This window comes from Rhamphochromis longiceps, linkage group LG22 (genome assembly GCF_057381845.1).
Source record: "Rhamphochromis longiceps isolate RC_006_pf linkage group LG22, R_longiceps_female_GT1.1, whole genome shotgun sequence".
Lineage (NCBI taxonomy): Eukaryota > Metazoa > Chordata > Actinopteri > Cichliformes > Cichlidae > Rhamphochromis > Rhamphochromis longiceps.
In genome coordinates, this window is record NC_140577.1 from 6,970,020 (window position 1) to 6,993,314 (window position 23,295).

A 23,295-nucleotide genomic window follows, 5' to 3' on the forward strand; every position below is an offset into this window, starting at 1 on the left:
ACACAGGATTCAAAATATTTGATCAAATCTTGGTTTGATTGAAGTCTGAAGCTGGGTGGTTCTGTGGTGGCTAGCAGCCTCTCAGTATCTAATGTTGTATGTTATAAGCTTAAAACCGCACTCTCTGTGTAGTGCAAGCTGTATTTATATGGTTTAGAAAGTTTATGTAACGCCCAGACTACCACCGAAGACTCACGCTGGGAAACGTGTCCTCAAACGCCTCAAATCCTCGAGGTAAAAAGGAGCAGCACAAACAAAGACAGTACAGCCATTCCTTGTGTTTACAGAACCCGAGATCGTCTCAACCACAAGAAAAGGAAAAAATAGACTCGTTTTGCCTCGGCATCAAATTTAGATCATTTTCCATCACCACAGTGACGAGGCTAACGAGGTAAAAACGCTAGCTGGGCGGGGCTTGAACATCACGAGGAGGGAGGGGCGTCATAAGTATTTGAGGGAGGGAGAGTGCGTTCACATATTGGCTGGAAATGTTGACAGAACCACAACTATCCTTAAAAGAACAGGAGCTGCGTGATTCAGCAGCGTGTCAGGCGTTTCAAAGAGACATGTGACTCAGCTAATCACCGTGTCCGAGTCCTGATGCACAACAGGAGTCCCCCCCACACACACACACACTCACCCCCACCCATGTACCTCATGGTCTCTAGAGAGATGAGCAAGAGGAAGAGCACAGATACAGACCCCCTCAGAGACACATATTGAATGTCACTATTCATAACTCACTCACACACACGCAGCTCTAAATCAAAGCTCATGTTACGCTGAAGAGTCGCTGTGTATCTGTGCAATTTCATTTCAATGGCATCATGAGAAGGGAGACACACAAACACGAACAACCCGTTCACCCAGAGCTATTTTAGATTCTTGCATGTCGTCGACGAGCAGACACAATACCCGCCTGAGCCGATGATAAACTCTTGTCTTCTCAGAATCATACATATACTGTAGTCATAACAACGAACAGTGGAAATCACACAATCGAGCTGAATGTAACAAGGAAAAAAGAAGATTTGGTACAAACTACTGCAAATCTGATTCCTTGTTGAAAAACCTCAAAACATTCAGTGACAACGAATTCAGTGGCTGCAAACTCGCTGCTTTCACAGTCACACACACAGACTGCACACATCCACGTTAATAACCAGTGAGTCCTACCTTGAACTCCTGCAGCTGCTGCTTAATCATCTCCACCTCTGTGCCAACCAGGCCCTGCGCATTCAGATTCTCTTCTGCTCTTCCCAGCAGGCCTTGCAGCTCAGCCACCAGCCTGTAGAAATCACGAACACGGTCCGCAGCATCCTCGATTTGGTCCAACCTGGCCTGGCCGCGTTCACTCAGCTAGAGAGCAGAAAACACAAATCAAGGATGTTACTAACATTTACCAAAGCCGCCACGAGTCAGGATAACCTCCATCACATCAGCGTCCTCTTCACTCACCTTGCCGGCCTGGCGGCTCAAAGCCTCCGTCTCCCTCCTGAGTGCGAGGAGGTCGGGAGAGGAGCCTTCGCGCCGCAGCATGGTGGTACACTCTGACGCGTGGCCCTCCAGCTCAGTCCTGAGGTTGGCCAGACGGGAGAGGAAGCCCTTCAGGGCGTCGGCCTGAGAGGCCAAGGAGTCCGCGTCGCGTCCAACGGGACTGAAGGAGTCCAGTTCATCATCAAGGTCGGCGAGACGTGAGAAGACGTCCCGCACGTGAGCCTGGACCTCGCCGACGCCCTGCAGCCGTGACTCCAGGGAGGAGCAGCACTGCTCGATCTGATGGAGGAGGATAACAAGTATTTAACTATGATTGTACTTGACCTTAAAATGCATTAATTTAACAACACACGTTAAAGAGATTTAAAAATACAGCAGCATCTGCCTTACAACTGAAAGACCATCTCCCCACGTTTTACTCTGACATGAAATCTCTTTTCTCTGAAGCGTCAAACCAGAAAACATCACAAATGAAAGGGCAGAAAGAGCATGACGACTTTTTGCTTTTCAGTGCAGTGACTACTTTTTTGGAAATATTTTCTTTTTTTTTTTTAAAAAGCAACAAAAGCAACAAACAAGAACCAGAAATTTAATAAGAATAGAGACCCAGTAATGATATCAGCTTAGAACAGAAGACTGCTTGTTCAAACCACAAATTAATCAGACAGAGAGAAGCCTGTGTGGTAATATTTTCTGTCCAAAGCAACAGCTCAAGGCTAGAGAACAACGTGTAACCAAACCAGAAAATGATGCAACACAGCAGCGAGTATAAATAGATTTCGTCTGTGTAGGTGCAAGGAAGGGACAGTAGAAGCATCATTGCGCAAAGCACCGCAGAACTGTTTCCTCGGCAGCAATGTCATCAGATCGATAGTTTGTCTTGTTTTAAAAAAGGTAAATAAAACATCTTAGAGGATCCCAGCGTAGCCTGATGGCTTCAATACTGTATACAGTGAGAAGTTGTGTGGTAGTTGTGACCTTAAATGGAATATATGGAAGCTGGATTGCAGAAATAAGATGAAACGTTATGGGCGCTGAATTCTGAACGCTCTGGTTTACATTTCAAACTGTGACAAAGTGCTGAACGTCCACACCGACCATACACAGCATCACTACTATAACATTAACAGCCAAACTCCTCTGACAGCTATAGCTGTTCTGCTCTCCCTCAGTTCACTGGCACACTCACTAGATCAGACACCCTCTCACACAATGACCCTTGGAATAAATCGTTCGTCCGGTGGTAAAACATGTCTTCAGTCCAGATTGCAAAAATTGCTGGTTGGGTTTCATCAACTTTTATGGCTCCTTTCATCACTGCCCCTTTGTCACATCCTGCTGTTTTACCAAAGCATGTTCCCGGGTGGCAGATTTGGCACTTTAATATGTGCATCAAGTATATTTTAGACAATTCCAGGCCACGTACAGGTAATCAGGGAATAGGAAGTTCACCCTTTTTGATAAACACAGATGTATCTGATGCCCGAGTACATTAAAGAAACTTTAACAAACCCCCTCCCTTTTTAATTACAATGACCCTGCTCCCCACCTTGTCAGTAACATCTTCATACTCTTTCTCTGCATCTTTGGCCTGTTCCTGGAGTCTCCGTGTTCCCTCTGTGCTGCCTCCTGGTGTCTGGGGTGCATCCTGCACCAGCCCCTGAGCCAGGTCTCTCAGGTAGACCACCTGAGGCTGCAAGGATCTCAGACTCTCCTGCTGACTTCTCAACCTCTCCAGGCTTTTGGCACTGCATGCCTGAATGTGAAAGAAGGCGATGTGGTCACTGCTGGCAATAACGTAAGTGTGAAGGTTAATGATCAATGCTTTTCAGTACCTGAGGTCCTAGAGCCTCCTGCACTTCGATTTGGTGCTTGGCAGCCTCCAGTCTCCTCTCCACTGCCTGTCTACCTTCTTCAAACTCCTTCAGACGGCTGGCCAGCTCCTCCAGCTGGGCGGTGCGATTGTGGAGGCTTTCGCCCAGTCCATCTACCCTCCGGTTCAGCTGAGCCTTCTCATCACGTACCTACAAAAAAACGTGTTTATCATTTACTGAACTTTAGATTTTTTCATACATTTTAATCTTGCATCGCCAATCAGATGAATGGATTTATCAGTCTCCATATTTCAGTCCATACCTCTTCCTCCCCGATGCAGCACTGCTCCAGCAGCTGATCAGATGCAGCATTAAAGGCTTCAAGTAGAGGTTGTCGTCTCTCGATGTCCAGGGACAGATTTCGTGCTTTCTGCGAGGCTTCATCCAGGGCAGACGAGTCAAGTGATGGTTGTAGCTCTTTTTCTTTCCCTTCGCAGTCTGCTAACCACGGTACCAGCTCAGCCTTGTGCTGCTGGTAAGTTTCTGCTTTGTTCAGAGTGTTTTTCAGTCTTGCCTCCCTGTCTGAGATCCTGTGGTTCAGGCCCTCCCAGTCCTGTCTCAAGGAGGTCAGACGGGCCTGCAGGGCTGAGCGCTCGTCTACTGGTAGAGTGGCGAGGAGCGACGCTCCCTCAGCCTGGATCAGCTCGTAGGAGCCTCGCTGACTGGCAATCCCACGCTGGAGCTCATCTGTCTCTGCCAGCAGGGAGCGAATGGCCTCCGGCTGACAGGGCAGGGCGACGGTTGATGATTCTCTAGGATCTGTCTGCTTGTCAAGCCAGGAGCGCAACTCCTCAAACATCTGCTGGAACTGCTGGGTGGACGACAGGGCAGCCTGGAGCTGAGACAGACCGTCAGCTAAAGGAAAGAAAAGCAGAGCAAGAGGAATTAGAAACAAACACCAAACAAGTACATTAATAAAAATGACAAAAAGGACTTCAGAAGGTTCTGATGTATTTATCAGTGAGTTAGTTAGTAGCAGGTTTTTGCATCAACAATTATCAATCATAACAATAATAAAAATTGTAAAATAGTAATGATAATCATTCAATGTGCCACATAAACTCCACATACCTGCACGCTCCTCCAAACTCTTGAGCGGCCCGCTGACACCCTCCAGTCGTTTGCTCAGCTCTTCTTTCAGGTAGGGTTCAGCCACGATGGCGCTCAGCTCCTGACAGAGCTTCTCCGCCTCGGCAAGCTCGGTCCGCCTTCTCTCCAGCACAGATCGGATCTCTCCGGTTTCCTGCAGGCGGCGTTTCAGTGCCTCGGGTTGAGCGCTCAGTGAGGCCTGAGCATCCAACCTCTCACTCAGAGCAGACAGACTGGAGGAAAGATCTCGGAGCAAGGCCTGAATGGGAGATTAGAAATGTTTACCACCACATGAGGAATGTGACTCAAGATTCTGCTGAAACCTCTCGACTTGTCTCAGTCTTACCTGGTACCGTTCGCTGGTTCCTTGGGCCTGATCGATGTGGTTCGACCTCTGTGTCAATTTGCTCGTTAGGTCCTCCCACTGCTGGGAGATGGAGCCCAGTTCAGAACGCACCTCTGCCAGGTCCTTGGGGTCCTGAGCAGAGTCACCGGTCTGGGAGAGGATGCCCTCAGCTGACTGAGTCAGCTGGTCAAACTGTGGCCGCCGGGTCTCAAACTCCCGCAGCATGAACTGAAGGAAAGAGGAAAGATCAAAGGCATCATTACAAATTCAATGAAGTAACCTGTCGATATCAAAAACATACAATCTGTCTAAGAATTGAAAGCCTGCAGAAACCCCCCCACTTTTTCTTGTGCTGGATTTTCATTGAACATCACTGTTTCACCTACTCAGAGCTTTAATTCTTTTTACATTTTCTGCCACGTACTTGTAACCTGACACAGCAGATGGTTTGTTAGACAGAACCATCTGGGAACTTGTCCGTGTAAACTGTTGCGAAAAGAGCTGGCACTTTCAAAAATACTTGGCAGGTGATCTGTCTATCACCGTTCACCACGGGCAAACTTCAACCTATTAAATCAGCGAACCAGAAGATGAAGAGAAATTTGCACATAGGACCACATGGCCAACAGCACTTCCGGCTTTATAAGGTGAGCATACCTGTGCTTGCTGTTTCTGTGTGTTGAGCATGTTGGGGTCGATGCTCAGGGGTCCAAGAACGCTCATCATCAGCTCCTTCTCCCTCAGCCAAGGACCCAACTGATTGGCCGCTGACGCAAAGCTGCCCAGCCTATCAGCGCACGTCTCGAGCTCAGTCTGCCTCTGAGCCGCGGTCTGATTAGCCGTTTGCCAGCGGGAGTCTGAGGAAGTAATCAAAGCAGACGTGAGAAAACTTCAGTCAAACTGTTGATGAACGTGTTTGTATATTCCTCATCTAAAAACTAACCAAAGGGAACAGATTGTTTAGGGAATATTTTTTCATTTAGCTGTGCAACATTACAGCTCAGTCATATTAGATTTTTCTTCCCCTGCCCCTCCTACCTCTTCTGTCTCCTTCACTGACTCATGTTCTGGGCATCCTGCAGTGCGTGTGTGTGTACTCGGTCCACATGGCTTTGAAAAGACTTTATGAAATATGAAATATAAAGGCCTCCTTCTTGGATTTCACCTTACATATTTCTGTCTCTGTTCGCTCATAGGGTAAAAATATCAAGTATTCGAGTGAACAAACAGCTCCGACAGGAACGCTTCCCACTCTCTCCCTGGACGGTATTGATTTCACCTTCTCGTCATCTCATATAAAAGTTATTACAAATTCTGAAGTAACGTGCAAGTTTCCTTCAGAGCCATTTTCAACTAAGCAAAAAAAAACGTCATCTTTTAAGGCCATTTAAAGAAGTCTGGAAAGATTACGTTTCCAGCACAGTCTACATCTACAGTCATCTGCATTTTTATCTGTTTCTTATTGTCCTCTCATATTTATCAAACTTGACATGAGGGAACATAAACTCCCTGACTGCTACGGGTATCACAAGTCATATTTCTCTAAATCAGCGTTTCTTTGTGTCAAGCCCCTCAGGCAGTGTTTGTTCTCTACATCACTGACTTGCATCTCCTCTGCGTGAATCGCTCAGGCTTTGACACAGTGCATCGTCTTCATAATGAATCTCTCCAAAAGTACTGCACAGTGCAGTGCTCATTCCCGTTTCCTACACACAGGATTTACTTGGGGTGTACTGCACAGGTAAGTGCATACTTGGCAACTCATTGAGCATCCTTCATACATTTATTTTTTCATCCAACGGAAACACTCCCATCACATTATTTTAAAACTACGCTAAGCTCAGCCGTTCCCGTCTCTTGTCTCCATACTAGAGGCTTGTCCAGTCCTACATCACCTTTTCCGCCGTCACCTACAGCACATACCTATCTCTTGCAGCTGTTGTCTCCAGGTGTCTGCTTCTGGTGAATCTGGGTTTTCAGCAATCAGTTTCCTCAGCGTGCTCTTCAGCTCCTCCACCTTTCCTGAGTGCTCGGCCAATTCTGACAGCAGGGCCTGCAGAAGAAAAACAACGTCTGCATATCAAAGCTATTCAATAAAGCAAACAAAACTTGGTTATAACAGACAACAGATGACTTTGCTGCATTTTTACCAAAGAAAAAAAGGCACCACAAAGCATTAGAGTCTATCCTTTACCTTGTTCTCCTGGGCCTGAGCTCGTACCACCTCCGGTTTGGAGGGAGAGGCGGTCTGTGCCTGTTTCAGGCTTTCCTCTCTGTCTGTCAGCCAGCTCTTAAGCTCTTCTGTGCCCTGCCTGGCCTTCTGCCTCAGCTCCAGCGAGGCCTGCTGCTGACCAAGACGCTCCTTTAACTCCCCGCCCAAAGCGTCATATCGACTGTTTACATCAGACACTGCTACCTGGAGCTCTGTCAGATCTGAGGGCCAAAAAAGGCATAAACCCCGAACATATTAGAAAACCCCGAATACACCAGAACAGAGAAAACCAGCAAACAGGCAAAATCTCAGAGCAAAAGGATAGGAAGACCCACAACTGTACATAAAGAGAAACTTTGGAGTGAAGCAGTGGAGACACCAGTATTTTTTTTAATGTAATAAATATACCTGCTGTGTTTTGGATGGACAGAAAGCCAGCAGTGACAGGACAGAGTGGGGGCACAGGAAAGGGTAAAACAGAGAACACTCTCTAAAAGCACCACTAATGTAGGTGGTGGTCAACTCTCTGAGGTTCATGTTAGACTCTCATTTTAACCATGTGGGGTCTGCTGCTTCTGACTACACAAAGGTTGTGCAGCGGCGTCTCGCTGGCCTTTGTGAATACGCGTGCTGCTGAGATGTTATATAATAAACAGCGAGTGAAAAGACACCACACGGTTAAGTCGGGCTTGATGGAGAAAAAGGACAGAGAGCGAGCTGGAGGGAGAGCTCACCTTTACAGGTGTGAATGCCATTGACACTGCTGGGACCTGCTGAGCCATTGATGTGAGGAGCACCTGGGAGAAAAACACACACAGCTGACTGAGTACAACATGCTCATGCAAACACCGTCGCACAAACATCAACGTGGCGAGCGACGAACCAACGGGTTTGAAAAAAGGTTCAGACACAGGTGCTCAACGGTACCAAAAACATCTGCCAGCGTGCAAACAATATCAGCACAGGATGCTCGGGAGGAAGTGAGGAACGCTGAGAGACAGACTTGGGAGAAAAAGACAGTCTGAACATGGACACAGGAATCTAATGTGTGTAACACACAGCAAGATAAACACTCACACCATTCGCCTACTTCTGTTTTGGTTTTATTTGACTTAACTATTAAGATGTGTACACAAGAATCTCCAACCATGTAACCAGAGGGCAGAACACCTAGAAGTGAGTGGATACAAATGTTTCTGATGTGGTCCAAAGCCGGAGAAAATAACTGGAAAAGTCTGGGATTTAGTTTGTGGTTTTGTTGGGTTTCCCTGCAAAGTCTGCAGGTAACAAACTGTTTTAGAAGTTGGCAGCGCTCCCTGTTTCCTTCATTATTTAAACGTGCCGTCATAGCTTAGCTGTATCACAGGAATGTACCGCGACAGGTCTGATTATTAATACAGATTCATTACACTTGTTGTTTTTGTCGTCGCCTTCCTGCAGTTCTTAATTCATGATTTGTTTTTCATATCTGTTTACCTCAGGTCAAATTACTTTATAAATCCGCCGATGATTCCCCCCCGCCCACACCGTCTGTAATTCTCACTTAAAAGCGCTCTCATGCGTAAACAAAGTCATTTAAACTGAAGCAGAGTGTGAGAGTGCTTATTGATTGGCAGCTTCTGCATCCTCGTTCTTACCCGTTTTGGTCTGAGGAGCGGTGATATCGATGATGAGCGATTCCAGCTCGGAGCCCGTCTTGTTTAGCTCTTGAACTCGGGATCCCTGCGACTCCCAGTCGTGCAACAAGTCCTGAAGTCATAAAGCATTTTAAGGAGTCGTTTCAAGTAGCATGGATATATTTTTTTCCCATGATTCACATTGTATGAATCATTTACAGCCAAATTAATTAACCTTAAGCTGCTGAACTCTCCTCTGCAGGCCCTCGGTGTTGAGGTTGGCCTCTTTGGAGGGCAGCTGGTCCTGTGCTGTCTGAAGCCACCTGACGAGGGAGCTGGAGAGGCCGCGGAACTGGAGCAGCTGTTGCTCGCAGGCCTGAATGGCAGCAAACCTGTGTGTGGAAAAACAGACGATGAGGAAGGAAGACGACAACGTGAAGAAAACAAGTCGTAGACAGAGACCAGAGAACGTACGGAGAACCAGAGCAGGGAAAGTTCTGCTTAAAAAACACATTTTTTAATTTTCATTATAATGTCAAGTAATCATGTGATCCATTACAGTATAAACAGTTACCCACTGTAATTTTTTAAAGACAGAAAAATGCCCAGACAAAACACTGCTGACATGAACCAGCCAAGGTCCAGCCTTGACCTCCCTCTGCGTATGTGATCTGTGTCGGGCTAAAGCTGGAAAAGTGCTGACTGCCTGCAGACAAAACAGCTCTGAGAAGACGTCTGGCATGGAGCAGTATCATTATCACGCTGCTATTTTCTCTCCCTCGGGATTCAAGGCTGGGAGTTATCTGAGCGGGCAGTTTATAGGACGGACAATGAGCCATGTGAACTCTGCTTATATTAGTACCCCGGTCAACACATCAGTTCTCACTCATTTGAATACAGTAGGCTCACACAGAGAGACACAGTACTGTACCCCAGTACTGAGAAACATCACGTAAGATTAAAACAAACCCACATCCTACAGTACGTCGTATGAGTGCCGTTTAGCCACTATAAAATTAGAAATAATATGTTGATTTTACAGAAGGCTGACTGCCCCACCAATCTGAACTCTAATCCAATAAATCTGCACCAGACTGATGGTATTTATAAATTCCCAACCCCCTGCTGACAGGCTTTAAGTGTGGCTGCTCACTGATACAACGTCAGGCCTTGTAGGCATAGCAACCGGTGCCTTGTGAAGGTTACAGATTTAGAAAACAAAATTTGGAAACCGCTCCACTCACACAGTAAGTGTTTTAAAAGTAGATAAAACTCAATCTTAGACGAATCAAACCACATCCTAGGTTTGCTCTGAATTCATCTCCAAGGTCGTCTCATTTGAAGTAAGTCTAGAACAGGCTGACATTTTTATGATTCACACATCTGGGAGCAAATGGTAAATAAAGGAGCCATGGCACTGTTCAGAGATTTGTATCTGGGGCCCTCTTGTGTATTTTATAGTGAACCTGGCAACTGATGAGACAGGAGCTGCATCATCCTCTTTTAGGAAACTTGCACACTTGAATTTAAATTCTATATTATACTGTTATAAAAAAAAAAGTCTTAAATTACCAAGTTATCTAAATTTAAAGGGACATTAGCTGTAAAAGTTTCTGTTTTCTATGATTTTTATTACTCAAAAAACAAACAAACACCAAAAAAACCCCAAAAACTTGTGAGCATGAACTCTTTCCTTACAACACAGTTTGGGTCCCTTTAAAAACACTTATTCACATTTACAGCTGCACAACCTGAAAGTGCATTTTTCACATTGGTGTTTTTACCTTTCGTTTACATTTTCTTCCAGTTGGTTGAATTCATCAGTGACCTCTTTGACATTGTCCAATAAGCTTTGAGTATTACTGAAGGGTTTTGATTGGCTGAGCTCGGTGCCAAGGTTGCAGAAGGATTTCAGCTGCCCGGCTTCCTGTTCCAGCTCCGATCGGACCTCCTGAGAAAACACACACAGACAAAAATGTTGGACGGAGCCACCGTATGACCAATCCACTGACCTATTAATGAAAATCTGTCGACCCTGCTAACCTCAATGGTCTGCCTGTAGTCGTCCACGCTGCGGTCCGGTTGACCGACAGGACTCAGAGCCTTCACTCGGCTCTGGGTGAAGACCTGGAGGTCTGACCCCAGCCGCTCGTAGCTCTCCAGCTTGGGCAGCAGCCCTTTGAGCTCAGCTTCCCTCTCAGCCTGGCTGGCCTGTGCTGCAGTGAAGCGCTGAGTCAGATCTTCTAAACTCCCCTGAAGGCCTGAAGCCGTGGAGGCGTCTGAGGTGTGAAGCAGTTTAGAAACAGAGTCTCGTGTTGCGTCCACACTGCCCTGCCGGGAGAGTAATTCCTGCCGAAGTTTCTGAACAAGAAAGATGAAAAAAAAAGAGGTCCTTTTAGAGTAGGATGGATATTTATTATAACTATAAACCTACAAAATTCAGGCAATTTGTTTTCAGATGTTTTATACTTTGTGAAAAAATTCAGCATTTTTCTTTTGGTAATTATCCCACCTGGTTCTGAGTAAGGGCATCCTGTACAGCCTGTGCAGTGGGTTCAATTGGTCCAGGGCTCAGAGCCAGTTTGTCCAACCAGCTCAGCAGACCCTTGAGGCCCTCCTGGACGCTGACAGATTGGGCCACAGCTGTCTGCAGCTGCTCGGCCCGTTCTGAGACAGATGTGGAAAGGGAGTCGAATCTCTTCTCCAAGCCATCTAAAGAGAAAGTGTGCGAAACAAGTCAAGCTGTGAAAGAGCCCAAATAAAGGCTCTGTGGTCTGTGATTATAACTGAAGTCAACGTGTTTGGCAGATTAAATCACCTGCAGCACACAGGATGTCAACAGCTTTCAGGGAAGGAGATTCATCTGTGCTGACCAGATCTCTTCCTGCCCTCTTCACCTTCTCCAGCTGCACAGAGCGCTCTGCCAGCTCATCCTGAAGCAGCTGGAAATAGAGATACCCATAAAACCCATAAATATTTCCTATAATCCTCACAAATATTACAGCCTTTTTTCGTTATCTGAAAAATTAAATTAATGTTTTTCATAATTTCTTTGCATGGTATACAGCTATGGAATGAAGACTGCAAACTAAGCCATGTTTTTGAATGTGTCTCAATTGCATAATTTCTCTTTTCTCTGTCATTTTGTGCTCATTAATGCAGGTGTTGGTCATTGCATGCTTCACCTGTACTTGTCGTAGTGTGTTCTGTAGGTTCTGCGGGTCTGTCTCTGCGCTGGCCTTCGCTATGCTTTGGTTCTGTTCCTGAGTGCTGAGCCAGGAGTGGAGGGAGACGACCTCATCCTGGTACTGCTGGTATCTCTCCAACAGGCCGGACAAACGGCTGCCCAACTCTGTTGACTGCACATAGCACACAAAGGTTTTTAAGCATATACATGAACCAAATGTGGCGTTTAGCACAGTTCCTAATGATTATCAGAACTTCCTTCACCTTGGTGTGTAGAGTGGTGTATCTGTGGTTGGCATCCTGTAGATTGTCAGTTACCAGCTGCTTGGTGCTCTCCAGAGATGCATCTGAACCACCACCTTGCTCCAGAGCTCCCTGAACAGAGTCCAGAACTTTCTGACCCGAGATGGAAACGAAGCGCAAGTCCGCCTTGTGGCAAATCACATCTTCGGCAAGCTGGAATTACAGATATATTTACAGGTCAATTGGGAATAAATTCACAGAGTTTAAGTGGAAAATATAATTTTAAGTTTTCATGGAAAGCACGATTATATCAGAAGGTCATCAGTTCAAATTTCAAGAATGGGTGGGAAAAACGTGTAAGGAAAACACATAAAACACTGTAAATGAGGTACCAGGGGACTCTTCATGAGTAAATTATCCTAAACTGGTAAAGTGGAATTTCCCTCCCCCTCCCACATGTGAGACTATATAAAAACATATGGATAACTTGAACTGGAGCGTGGAAACTTAGTCACCCATGGATAATTAAAGAAAAACAACAACAACAAAACATACATTAGAACAGTGATTTCAATCTGGGCCCAGCCCATTTACTTCAGTTCAAAGCAGCAAAAACCACGTTCGGCTAATTCATTCAAACTGCAGAGCCACAACGCCACAAGCAAACTTGTCTGCCTGGAGAATTTTCTGCTCAGTAGTAGATGCAGTACAGAGTTTGAACTTCTAAAGGTTTGCTTTTTCCTTCTTTTTTGAGAGGGAAAAAAGGCTTTACAGATGTGCAGCTCACCCAGTGGCATCACCACCTTGTCTCTATCTGCAGGACTGAGGTCAGTATCATGTGAAAAATTAATTTGATACAACAGCTCCCTCTTGTGGAGAAATACTGGCATCCCATTTGGAAACAGTCCATATGTATAAGTTTGTGATCTTCATGAGAAACTTCATATTGAAATATATAAAAGCGTTGAACATAACAGATGAAAACAGGTAAGGTTTTAATGCTGTAACATGTACTTTCTCCTAGACTTTTTAAAATTGATGCAACATACATACAAAAGGTTGGTTTTATTTTGAAAAGGCTTATTGTCTTAACTTTCACAGTGTAGATAATAACCCAACATGAAGACAAAGCTCAACTCTGCACCCCTGCCTGCTGAGCTCCGATGATTGTTCTCACAGTATTGTAAACGCTGGAGATGCTGTCGCTCTAGTGTAAAAACTATGTCATAACATCATTTCCAAATTATCTTAAGCATTTTCTTTCTGTAAAAAACAAAAAACCTTTCATAATGAAGGAAACCATCTGTGTTAGCAACGACTGGCTGGACTCTACTTCCATGTACCTTTCTGTGCTCGTCTAGCCTGCCCTTAAGTCCTTGTGCATCTGTTTCTCCTTCGCCAAGAGAACGAAGATCCCGTTCACTTTGTTCCAGCCAGGTACCCAAACTTCCATGTTCCTGGAGGAATTTTGTCAGCTCATCTTTCAGAGCCTCAGACTTTCTCAGACGGTCCTACAAGATAAACGATACAGGAGAGGCAGTCAGTTACCACAGGGGCTAAACACAAATCACTAATTACCTCATTAAGTTGCAACTGAACAAAAAAGATATTCCTAGACAGTGCACATATTATGTATGGAGAATAGCACACTATTTATACACATATTTATACTTTTAGTACCTGGCAGCTCTTCAGTTTGTCCTGGTGCTGAGCCTGCAGCTGGTCCAGGGCAGCCCTGAGTCGCTGTTTCTCTTCAGGAGGAACTGTTGTGTCAGGCTGCTCCAAAAGGGACCGAGTCGACTGGGTGATCTGCAGCAGCTGTGCCTGCTGAGCCTGGAGCTGCTGAAGCTCCGCCTGGCAGAAAGATGATATCGGTCAGAACTCTGAAATATTGTAAGGCATTTAAATCAAAATGTGCCAAACATAGATCAGAGAGTTAACCTGTAGCATCTCAGTATGTGACATCACAGCGCCCTCTGGTGGTGAAAAAGGGGAATCAATAACATCCTGGGCTGCTGAAGATCCAGCTAGAGTCTTTCCAGGTTGGTTAAGGGTGGACAGTTCATTCAGGAGGGAGTCTATATGAGTTCGGGTCTCCTGTAGTTCCTCCACTGCTTTCGCCTGGAGAGGAGAAGACAGGAGCAGAGTGGAGGGTGGAAGACGTTAAATTAAAACCTAGTTGCTTTAAATGTCAGGTTTTAACTTTTAAAATGTCTTTAATGTATGAAAAAATATCTTCAGAAATGGGTAAAAATAGTTGTTTTAACAAGGGGATTTTTAAAATTCTGACAGATGTACGACCACATTGCTGCTCTTACCCTTTGTGTGTTCTGCTGCACAGTGTTATTAATGGCTGTGTCGAGCTCAGACAGCGTGGTGCTGGTTGAATCTGTCAGAGCACTGTACTGCTCCTTCATTCTTGTTAGCGCCGCCTGGAGGTTCTCCCTCTCCTCTGGGCTCAGGGTTTCTCCTTGCTCTGACAGGAGCTCCTCCACAGACCTGATGGCCTCAGCTATGCCCTCGCCTTTAGTGTGGAGGTCTTTCTGGACTTCCTGAAGACAGAAACAAAGAAATAGAAATATTCCGTTAAATATTAAGGATTTAAATGACTAAAATTTTTAATGATATAAGTGCGATATCCAGAATTACTGAGCTGAATCTTATACACAAAAACAAGAAAGATAGATTAATGTAGGACTTTCACACCTTTAGTTTCCTCTGCTTCTCCTGCAGGATATCCACATCACCTGACTCTGCTCCTGGTCTCTGACTGGCCAGCAGGCTGGCAGCTCCAGCCAACCACATGCTGAGGCCTTCCAGTTTCTGAGAGCACTCTGCTTTCTGCTGCTGAACCACCTGAGAGAAATGGAAGAGAGAAGGAAAAGCAAAGATCCAGAAAGAAAGAAAATGTGAGGAAAACTGATCCTGACCAAACCTCGTACGGACGAGTCCATCATAAACACTTCAGGAACGGCCCACTCGTGATTTTGTTTTACCATTTTTATACCTCTTAACAGAAGCACAGACTACTAAGATGCTATACGTTTGTAGTGCACATTGCCAAGCTTTGAGCAGATTGTGTCCAGAGTTCACACTTAAAACACACACAGAGGCAGACACACATACACATTTACATCAACGTGTCTGACAAGCAACAAACAAACAATACAAAGAGAAATCAAACAAGTATCTGTTTTATTTTTGCTGTTTTTCCTCTTTCTCCCAGGTATTCAGATGAGACAAGAGGAAAAACAGTGACGCGCTGTAGCCAGCAAGGCTTTACTTTACCGCCGTGACACAAGCGATTTTCTTCAGTGGCAATCTGGAACAGCAAGGCAAACAGGTTAATAATACACATGTTATAGAGACATGCAGAGGAGCAAACACACTTGCATAAAAAGTTTCGGTAGTAGAAGTGAGGGTGGTGATACTGTCAAGTAGCAAAGCATTTGCAAAAACAGCAGCAGTGGTCCGAGTACAAACCCGAGACGAGGAGATCAGGTCTGAGTCGATGTGTAATGGCACTACAAGCTGAAACTATGGTGGAGGTTAGCGAGATTATGTTGGGCTTTTCTAATCCGACACATCAGATTTCATGAAACATGAGCTTTTTTAGCATGATGACAGTTAACAGCATGGCAACAAACGATGTTAAATATGAAAGCTAACCGAGTGTTTGCGCAGCGTTTAAAACCATCTCAATCATCGTTTTCCAAACCTCTCTCTCCCTCGCACTCTGCCTCTCTTTCTCCTTCTCTTCTTCTTTCTCCTTCTCTTTGCACTGCCGCTCCTCTTCCCTGTCTCTCTGGGCTGAGAGGGCGTCGGCCCAGGCCTGGGCTTGACCGGAAGCTCTGTGGAAGGCCTTCTGCAGCTGCTGAAGCTGCCCCAGAAGATGCCTGCTTTGCTCAGGGGCCAGGTCCTGCGCCCGCTCTGAGATGAACACCTGAATGTCAAACACTACGTTGTTGACCTCGCTAGAGCGAGCCATCAGAGAGGACTGGAGCTCCTGAAGGAAAGTTTCACACAAACAAATGAATGCTCAGCAGAACAAATCAGTGAACCAGTGTCCCCACCCCTCCATATGATCCATGTTTACGATACCAAGCAATAATACTGCTAATTATTTAAATCCACAGGTTCAAAGCATGACAAATGTATATATGCTTATAATACAATTTATTCTTTCTAGAAAACTTGCCTTGCAAAGAGTCAGCTGCTGCGTGAGCTGATCTGAACCGTCATTTTTCTTCTCTTTCTCCATCTGAGTCTCTGTCTCTGTCAGCCAAGACAGCAAGCTCTCCACGTGTTGTCCCAGTGACTTCTGCTCAGCTGTGACTGCATCCTGAAGGAAAAGTCGGAGCACCGTCAGTGATGCCTTTGTCTATTATATATGTGTGCTACCCTCTGTTATTTATCTGTTTCTGCTACCTTATAAGAGTCTCTGTGGTCTCGTAGACTTTGCAGAATGCCCTCAGAAAGAGCCCTGGCAGCCTCGTATCCTCGAGCCAAGCTCCGCCCATCCTTTTCCAGGGCCAATAGGAGTTGAGGAGGAACATTTTTCGGTTGGGGCTTCAGCAGTCGCTCAGCCGCCTCCGCCTCTTTGTTGATCTCAGGCTCCATGTCGCGCAGTTCGAGGTCCAGAGTCTGCGAGACAGATTAGGAAAAGAAAACAAAAGTTTTCTTGATTCTTGATTAAGACACTAATCCTTAAACCGGCTGACCGGTTTGTCTCGCACGGAAAACAAATGCCAATCTAAGCTGCAAACCAAATTTAAGCATTAAAAGCAGTGTGCATGTTTGTGTGTGTGAATTTCACCTCAGTCTGTCTGATGATGTCCTCCAATGTGATGAGGCTGCGACCAACAGACTGCTGCTGCTGCTGCTTCAGTTGGACCTCGATGTGTCTAACCATGGAGAGCAGGGCCACCATTCGCTGGTCGTGCTCCAAGCATTCTTGACGCATCAATGATGACTGTGGGAAGAAAACAAAACACACTTTAAAGATGCTTTGACCAACCGAAGGGCTTTAAAATAAATAAATAAATAAAAATATTTATAACTTCACAAGTTTTCCTCTTGCCTTGCCAGTCACAGATGATGCTTCCTCTTTCTTTGACACCTGTTGGGGACTCTCGCTGGCGTCATCCTCTGCCCAGGTCTCAGTGGTGGTCTCAGACTGTGGGACTACAGGTGATCCAGACTCAGCTGCAGCATCTTCTGAGAGCAAAGCCGGCGTTTCTGAAGATTCAAGATGTTGCTGTTGGTTTTTTAAAGATTCTGATGCAGGAGTATCGGTGCCTTCTTCTTTGACTGGTTGGTGCTTTTTCTTCTTTCTGCCTTTGCCAGCTGTTTTATCAGGCTGTGGATCAGAAGCTGTGGGCTGAGCTGTGGACAGAGCAGCGGACAGAGCTGTGGACTGAGTCTCCACTTTGTGTCCATCGTGAGAAAGGTCAGCTTCGATCACACCTCCAGTGCCTGAATGGGATTTGTCTTTCCCGCCACTGATCTCTTCCGCTTGTACGATGTCCTGCACGTGATAACTGGGCCTCTGTGGTGAAGTTTGTTCAAGAGTCTCAACTGTTGGAATAATAATCGCAGGGGTCTCCACCTCAACTGTCTCTTCACCAGCCGAAGGTGAGAGGACATCCCTCGTTAGTGACCGACTCTCGGAATCTACCTTCTGCTCCTGAATCAAACCTGAGCTTTCCAAATCTGTTCTTTCCAGAGTGGATTTTGGGGTAATTTCTGTTGCAGTCACTTCCACTTTTTCCTTGCTCAGTGCCTTCTCAGTATCAGGCTCAGCTTTTTCAGCCACTTTCAGCCTCTTGGATCTTTTGCTCTTCTTACTTTGTTTACTAGGCTGGGCTTCTTTAGATTGGACCGATGCAGCTGTCTTAATATCTTTTTGTGTCTCTTCCATTCCAAAAGTTGCATCCTTTTCTTTTTCATTTGAAGAAACTTCCAGCGGTTCAGCCTCCGTGGTCTCCTCGACCAACGGTTTCTCCACAGGCAGATTTTCTTTGACTTCTCTCAGTTTCATTTTGTCCACCTTGACACTCATCTCTTCTTCTTTACTTTCTTCAGATAAACCATCGGATGTCTTGACAGTGTCTTCTTTTACAGCTCGACTCTCCACTCCATCCTCCTTAGCGTGCCGAGTTTGTGCCTTTACATCACTAACAGTTATACCTTTACCCTCCTTCTTCCCCACCTCCTTGCGCAGCGCCTGCAGCTCCTCAGCAGCCTGTTTCTCACTCACGCCTTTTTCAAACACCTTTTTAAGAATACTCTCTTTGGCCTTCAGGATCAAGGCCGCTTTCTCAGTGTCTGGCAGAGGGGATTTCTGAGGCAGCTCATGCTCTTTCCTTTCCTTCACCTCCTGAATGCTCTCTGGTTTTTCTGGTTGCTGAGCGACAGAATCCTTTTCTTCAGACTTCCCTTTCATCTCCTCTCTCTTATCAGCCTTTGCTGTAGCTGTTAATATTTTATTTGCCTCTTTCTCTGGTTCAGCGATTGGTTTTAAGGCTTCTTTCTGTCCCTGTCTCACCAAATTACTCTCAACCTCAAATTTCTCATCAGTCCCTATGCCTTCGATTGGCCCTTCAGAAGCTCCCTGACCATGAATCTGTGATTTCATGTCTACGTCTTGTGACGCAAACTCAACTGTAGTCGCATTAACAGCTCCAGACTTTCCTTCCATCTCCTCCTCAGTTTGATAAATTTGAGATGCATGCTTTATCTCTGAAGGGTGTTTTTCGCCCTCTGTCTCTTTACCTTTTCCCTTCTTTTTATTTTTCCTCTTCTTTTTGCTTTTGTTTTCTGACTCTTTGGAAGCAGATGTCAATGACTGTGCTGACTCTTCAGAACGAGTGCTGGTTTTGATCTCTAAATCTTCAACCTTTAAGGGCTTCGCTTTCTCCACCACTTGGACCTTCTCTCTTATGCCATCATCTTTCTGCACTGCCACATCATCCTTTCTAGATTCCTCTTCGCCCAAATTTGACACTTCATCACCCTCTTTGCTTTCCTTGTCATCTATAACCATTGCTGCCACAGGACTCGTTGTCTTAGGCTTCAATCTTCCATCCTCGGGAACACGCTCTTTTCCCCCACCCTGCACAGGTTCCCCATTGACACCTGTTCTATCCTTTTCCTGTAAATCTTTGTCAGCATGATAGATTTGTGTCGGCTTGACTTCTACAGAATCTCTGATAATGCTTTTCCTTTGTTCATCATTTATTTGCAGTCTCTCATCTGCCTCCTGTTCAGGAAGACTCTGTGATTTAGTGGTGTCTTTCTGTGGTTTAATTTCTTTTATGGCTTGCTGGATTCTTTTCTCAACATTAGTTGCAAACTTAAATAAGATGTCCATGGACTCGTCCGGCTGCCTTGAAGTCTTTTCTTTCCCTGACTCAGGTTTGTCCACTTTGTCCTCATCTGCAATCGTGTCATATAACTTTAACTGATCTGAAAGTACAGATGTCAGTGTTTTCTCTTCATCTTGCACTGCTTCTCTCTTTGAAGGTGGAGATTTCGTGGGCTCCTCAGTGTTCACATCAGACCAGTTTGATGGACTGTCTGGACTTGATGCTGAAAATTTGATAGCAGGGCTGTACGTACTATCTGATGAGGCAACGGGTGTAGAGCTTTCTTCACCACCCTCTGTCTCTACCGACATCACTTTCTCCTGAATCTCCAAAGCCACATTGTTAGATATCAGTCCTAAAGCAGTTGCAACATTGAGACCTGAGACTCGTTGTCCAGTTGAAGGATCAACTAAGCCTCCTTTCAAAAACTGGTTTGTAGCTATTTCTGTGACCATATCATCTCCAACTAAACCTCTCTTAGAAGCTTCAGGCAGCGAGAGCCTTTCTCCAGTTCTGATATCAATGATCCCACCGCTGTCTGCCTGGCTTTGGAGAAGTCTAAATGCTGGAGCTGGATCAACTTTCTTTAATGCAACTGCTTTGGGAAGGGTCAGTGTTTCCTTTGATTGTTTATCCTGAACACCACGGAATGGTTTCACCTCCAAGAAGCGTTTACCTGTTTCAATATCTATCTTACCCTGGTTTACAAGTTCTGAATAGGGCACAATCCGTGCTGTTTGGGGGTCAAGAACTCCTTGAGTTACTGTAGGAGAAGCCATGACTTCACTGGCTTTGTTCTTATCTAGAAGACCCTTAGTAACAGCCTCTGTCAAAGTAAGTTTGATTCCAGTGTCAGGGTCTGAAATAGCTCCGGTTGATGCTTGGAAAACAAAAGCTTCTGGGCGATGTGAAGGACTGACTTTTCCTTGGTAGACCCACTCAAGTTCCTCTAACCCAGGAGCAACGGACCGATCTACTAGTCCTCTATCAACAGCATCAGAAACTGGAAGCCTCATGCCTGAAGGATGGTGAATTATACCACCTTCAGCCACTTGCCTAGCCAAGACCTGATAAGCTTCCTCTGGTCTAATTAAGCCTTTGTGAATAGCTTGTTCTATAGGAACTGGAGACTTGGACTCTGGGTCGAGAACACCTTCCATCTGAAGCTGCAAACTGGCTTTCTTGAGGAATGTTGAGGAATCTGCATCCTTTCCCTTGCATGCCTTCTCCAGTGCTACAAGTTCTTCTCTATGATCATCTTCAATCAGCCCCAGGTTTGCTGCTAGAGTCACAGAGACTTTCTTATCCCTACGCAGGTCAACAATCCCCCCAGATGCCACCTGGGCTTCCAGAAGTCGAGAGGCTGTGTTGGGATCAATCAACCCTGCCTGAGCTGCCTCCCTCACCCCACAGATCTGCCTTTTCTCCACATCAACAACCCCTGCAAGGGTTTTATCTGACTTTAGGACACCCCACATTAGATCTTCATCTAGTAAACCCTCCTGCATAACTTCCTCCATGGTAAGTGACTCCCCACTGCTGGCATCTAGGAAGCCCCCAAACAAACCGGCTTGAGCCATTAATTTAACAGCTGTATGGCCAGGAAGGACACCCTGGGCTACTGCCTCATCTGGCAGCAGCTTTTCCCCTTCTTCTGTCATTAGACCTCCCTGTTTGAGCTGCATGACCATCCTCTCCAGTTCAGCATCCTCTTCTTGCTTTTCCACTACTGCTTCAGAGATATCAACTTGTGGTTTAGCTTGCTTTGAGTCTGTCTCTTTTACAGCCACGTTTTGTTTTATAATTTCTGATTCAGCCTGGGAATCTTTTATACCTTTCCTTTCTTGGGATGCTGTTAATTTAACATCTTCATTTGGTTTTTCCCCTGGGACGAGCTCTTTGAATGTCTTCCTTTCAACATTATCCTCTGATTTGAGTGGTGCTGTGGCCATTTCAATAACTTCTGTTGCAGTTGTACTTCCACTGTCTCGCACAGGACTATCCATGGGTTGGTATTCAGTTTGTATTATTTCATTTGGGCTCTTTGTTATTTCATCGTTGAGGTATTTAGCTGAAGCTAAACTGTCCCAACTGGTCATTTCTTTCTTTTGTTCATCTACCTTTCCTCTTTTATCACCAGCAATTTCATATTTAGCTGAAATGGCTAAATCTTCTTCTATGGGTTCTGATGGTTGCTGCAGTGATTTGTTGTTTCCTTCCCCATCATGCATTTCTTCTAGGCCACTTCTATCGTTAATCTCAAAATCCTTACTTGGTGTGACTAAACTGGAACTGTCGTTGACACCTTCACTCACTCCATTACCTGCCAAACTAATCTTTTCCCCCATTTCCAGTTTACCTAGCTTATCTGTAGCCACACTGCTTAGCGGCTCAACCTGACGAGCAGATTCTCCAGCAACCATGTCAGCGTCCTTGATCATTATCATTAGCTCAGGGTCAAGCAGCACGAGGCGCTTTCCAGAATGAGCATCTACATAGCTGTGAGTCATGAGGTGAAACAGCAGCTTGTGTTTGGCTTGTTCCTCAGGATCCTTCCCATTAGTTGATGTAGTTTCCCACACAAGGCCTGTGGGAGATGATGGAGGCAGGGGAGAGGATGGAGGAGAGGAGGAGCTACTGGAACCCCAGCTGTGGCGGTTTAGAGATGGGTTACCTGACTGGGTCATGTTGGAAAGAACATCTGGTATGTGGATTTCTTTGAGAAAACTGACCGCACTGGGATCTAATTCATTTTCAGCAGTCCTGTTCAGGGGCAGCACCTGAAGGGTTTCTGGGTTGTACAAAGCCCCAATGGCATGTCGTTGTCTCAGGGTGCTCCTTGCTAGATCCCCCGAGATCACACCTTGTTGAACAGCCTCAGCAATGGGTAAAACCTCTCCAGTTTCAGGCCAGAGCAAGCCCATAAAAGTCCAGAGAGACTCAAGGACCAACAGAGCCAAACGAGGGGAGAGAAGGTCCCTGCGAATACTCTCTTCTAAGTCCAGGCGCTCTCCACTGAAAGGGTCTAGAATGCCCCCATTTTGCAGTTGACGTGCTAACATGGCACAGGCTAGATCCTGGTCCATAAGCCCATGGCGAACTGCTTCATCAACTGTCAGTCGATGGCCAGATCGTGGGTCTGCAATACCACCGGCAAAAAGCTGAGCTTCAAGAAGTCGTACGGTAACTTTCCGATCAATCAGTCCCTCCTGCACAGCACGGAAAATACCGACTTTTCTTCCAGAACGGAGGCAAACTGTTCCTCCAGGCTGCTGCTTGACAGGGAAGAGAAGAAGCCCTGAATCATCATCGAGAACACACTGGAGCTGCAGCTCACAGAGATTTACTTTTTCAGCTGTGTTTGGATCAATCAGCTCTCTGTGTTGTAGTCTCGACTGGAGCTTGGTAATAATTCTGGGAGACAAAAGTCTCTTGTCTTCTGCTTGCTCCAAACTCAACATTTTTCCAGTTGAATGTCTCAATCCTCCAGTGTTCATCTGGAGTTGGAGAATGCGAAGTCCCACTTCCTCTCTGATTAGCCCGGTCTCCATGGCTCTAACTATAGGCAAGGCATTTTCTTGTTGTTCATCACTCACAGTCTTGGTGTTTTCCACCAAATACAGGGCGCTCTCAAGCTCAGACAGGGACTGTCTGGTATGGCTGTCAATTAGGCCTCGAGTTAGAGCTTGCTCCAGTGAAAGTTTGACAGGAGAGTCAGGTTGAAGGAGCCCACCCATAATGAGCTGGGTCTCTAGCAGAACATGGCAGGTGTCCTGGTCAATAAGACCACGTTGAGCTGCTGGGAATACTGGGAATGTTTCCACTGTACTCAGGTCAATCACTCCAGCAATGGCAATCTCATTCT

General features: G+C 45.7%; 1 protein-coding gene across 13 annotated transcripts in view; it reads right to left on the reverse strand.

The window, feature by feature from the left end:
- macf1a (microtubule actin crosslinking factor 1a) overlaps positions 1–23,295 on the reverse strand; it is a 234,715-nt gene that overhangs the window by 58,986 nt on the left and 152,434 nt on the right. For all 13 annotated transcript variants that reach the window (XM_085396343.1, XM_085396334.1, XM_085396341.1 and 10 more), the window contains 29 exons: positions 17,144–23,293; positions 16,880–17,035; positions 16,492–16,707; positions 16,262–16,405; positions 15,782–16,069; positions 14,770–14,919; positions 14,382–14,615; positions 14,005–14,184; positions 13,744–13,917; positions 13,407–13,574; positions 12,085–12,276; positions 11,820–11,993; positions 11,453–11,576; positions 11,147–11,346; positions 10,678–10,995; positions 10,419–10,585; positions 8,870–9,026; positions 8,656–8,767; positions 7,753–7,815; positions 7,001–7,239; positions 6,730–6,859; positions 5,464–5,663; positions 4,807–5,034; positions 4,443–4,719; positions 3,634–4,226; positions 3,333–3,521; positions 3,047–3,253; positions 1,459–1,776; positions 1,177–1,359 (listed from right to left, as the gene is read on the reverse strand). In XM_085396343.1, coding sequence (XP_085252469.1) covers positions 1,177–1,359; positions 1,459–1,776; positions 3,047–3,253; positions 3,333–3,521; positions 3,634–4,226; positions 4,443–4,719; positions 4,807–5,034; positions 5,464–5,663; positions 6,730–6,859; positions 7,001–7,239; positions 7,753–7,815; positions 8,656–8,767; positions 8,870–9,026; positions 10,419–10,585; positions 10,678–10,995; positions 11,147–11,346; positions 11,453–11,576; positions 11,820–11,993; positions 12,085–12,276; positions 13,407–13,574; positions 13,744–13,917; positions 14,005–14,184; positions 14,382–14,615; positions 14,770–14,919; positions 15,782–16,069; positions 16,262–16,405; positions 16,492–16,707; positions 16,880–17,035; positions 17,144–23,293 — 11,931 coding nt within the window. The remainder of the gene's footprint in view (positions 1–1,176; positions 1,360–1,458; positions 1,777–3,046; positions 3,254–3,332; positions 3,522–3,633; positions 4,227–4,442; positions 4,720–4,806; positions 5,035–5,463; positions 5,664–6,729; positions 6,860–7,000; positions 7,240–7,752; positions 7,816–8,655; positions 8,768–8,869; positions 9,027–10,418; positions 10,586–10,677; positions 10,996–11,146; positions 11,347–11,452; positions 11,577–11,819; positions 11,994–12,084; positions 12,277–13,406; positions 13,575–13,743; positions 13,918–14,004; positions 14,185–14,381; positions 14,616–14,769; positions 14,920–15,781; positions 16,070–16,261; positions 16,406–16,491; positions 16,708–16,879; positions 17,036–17,143; positions 23,294–23,295) is intronic.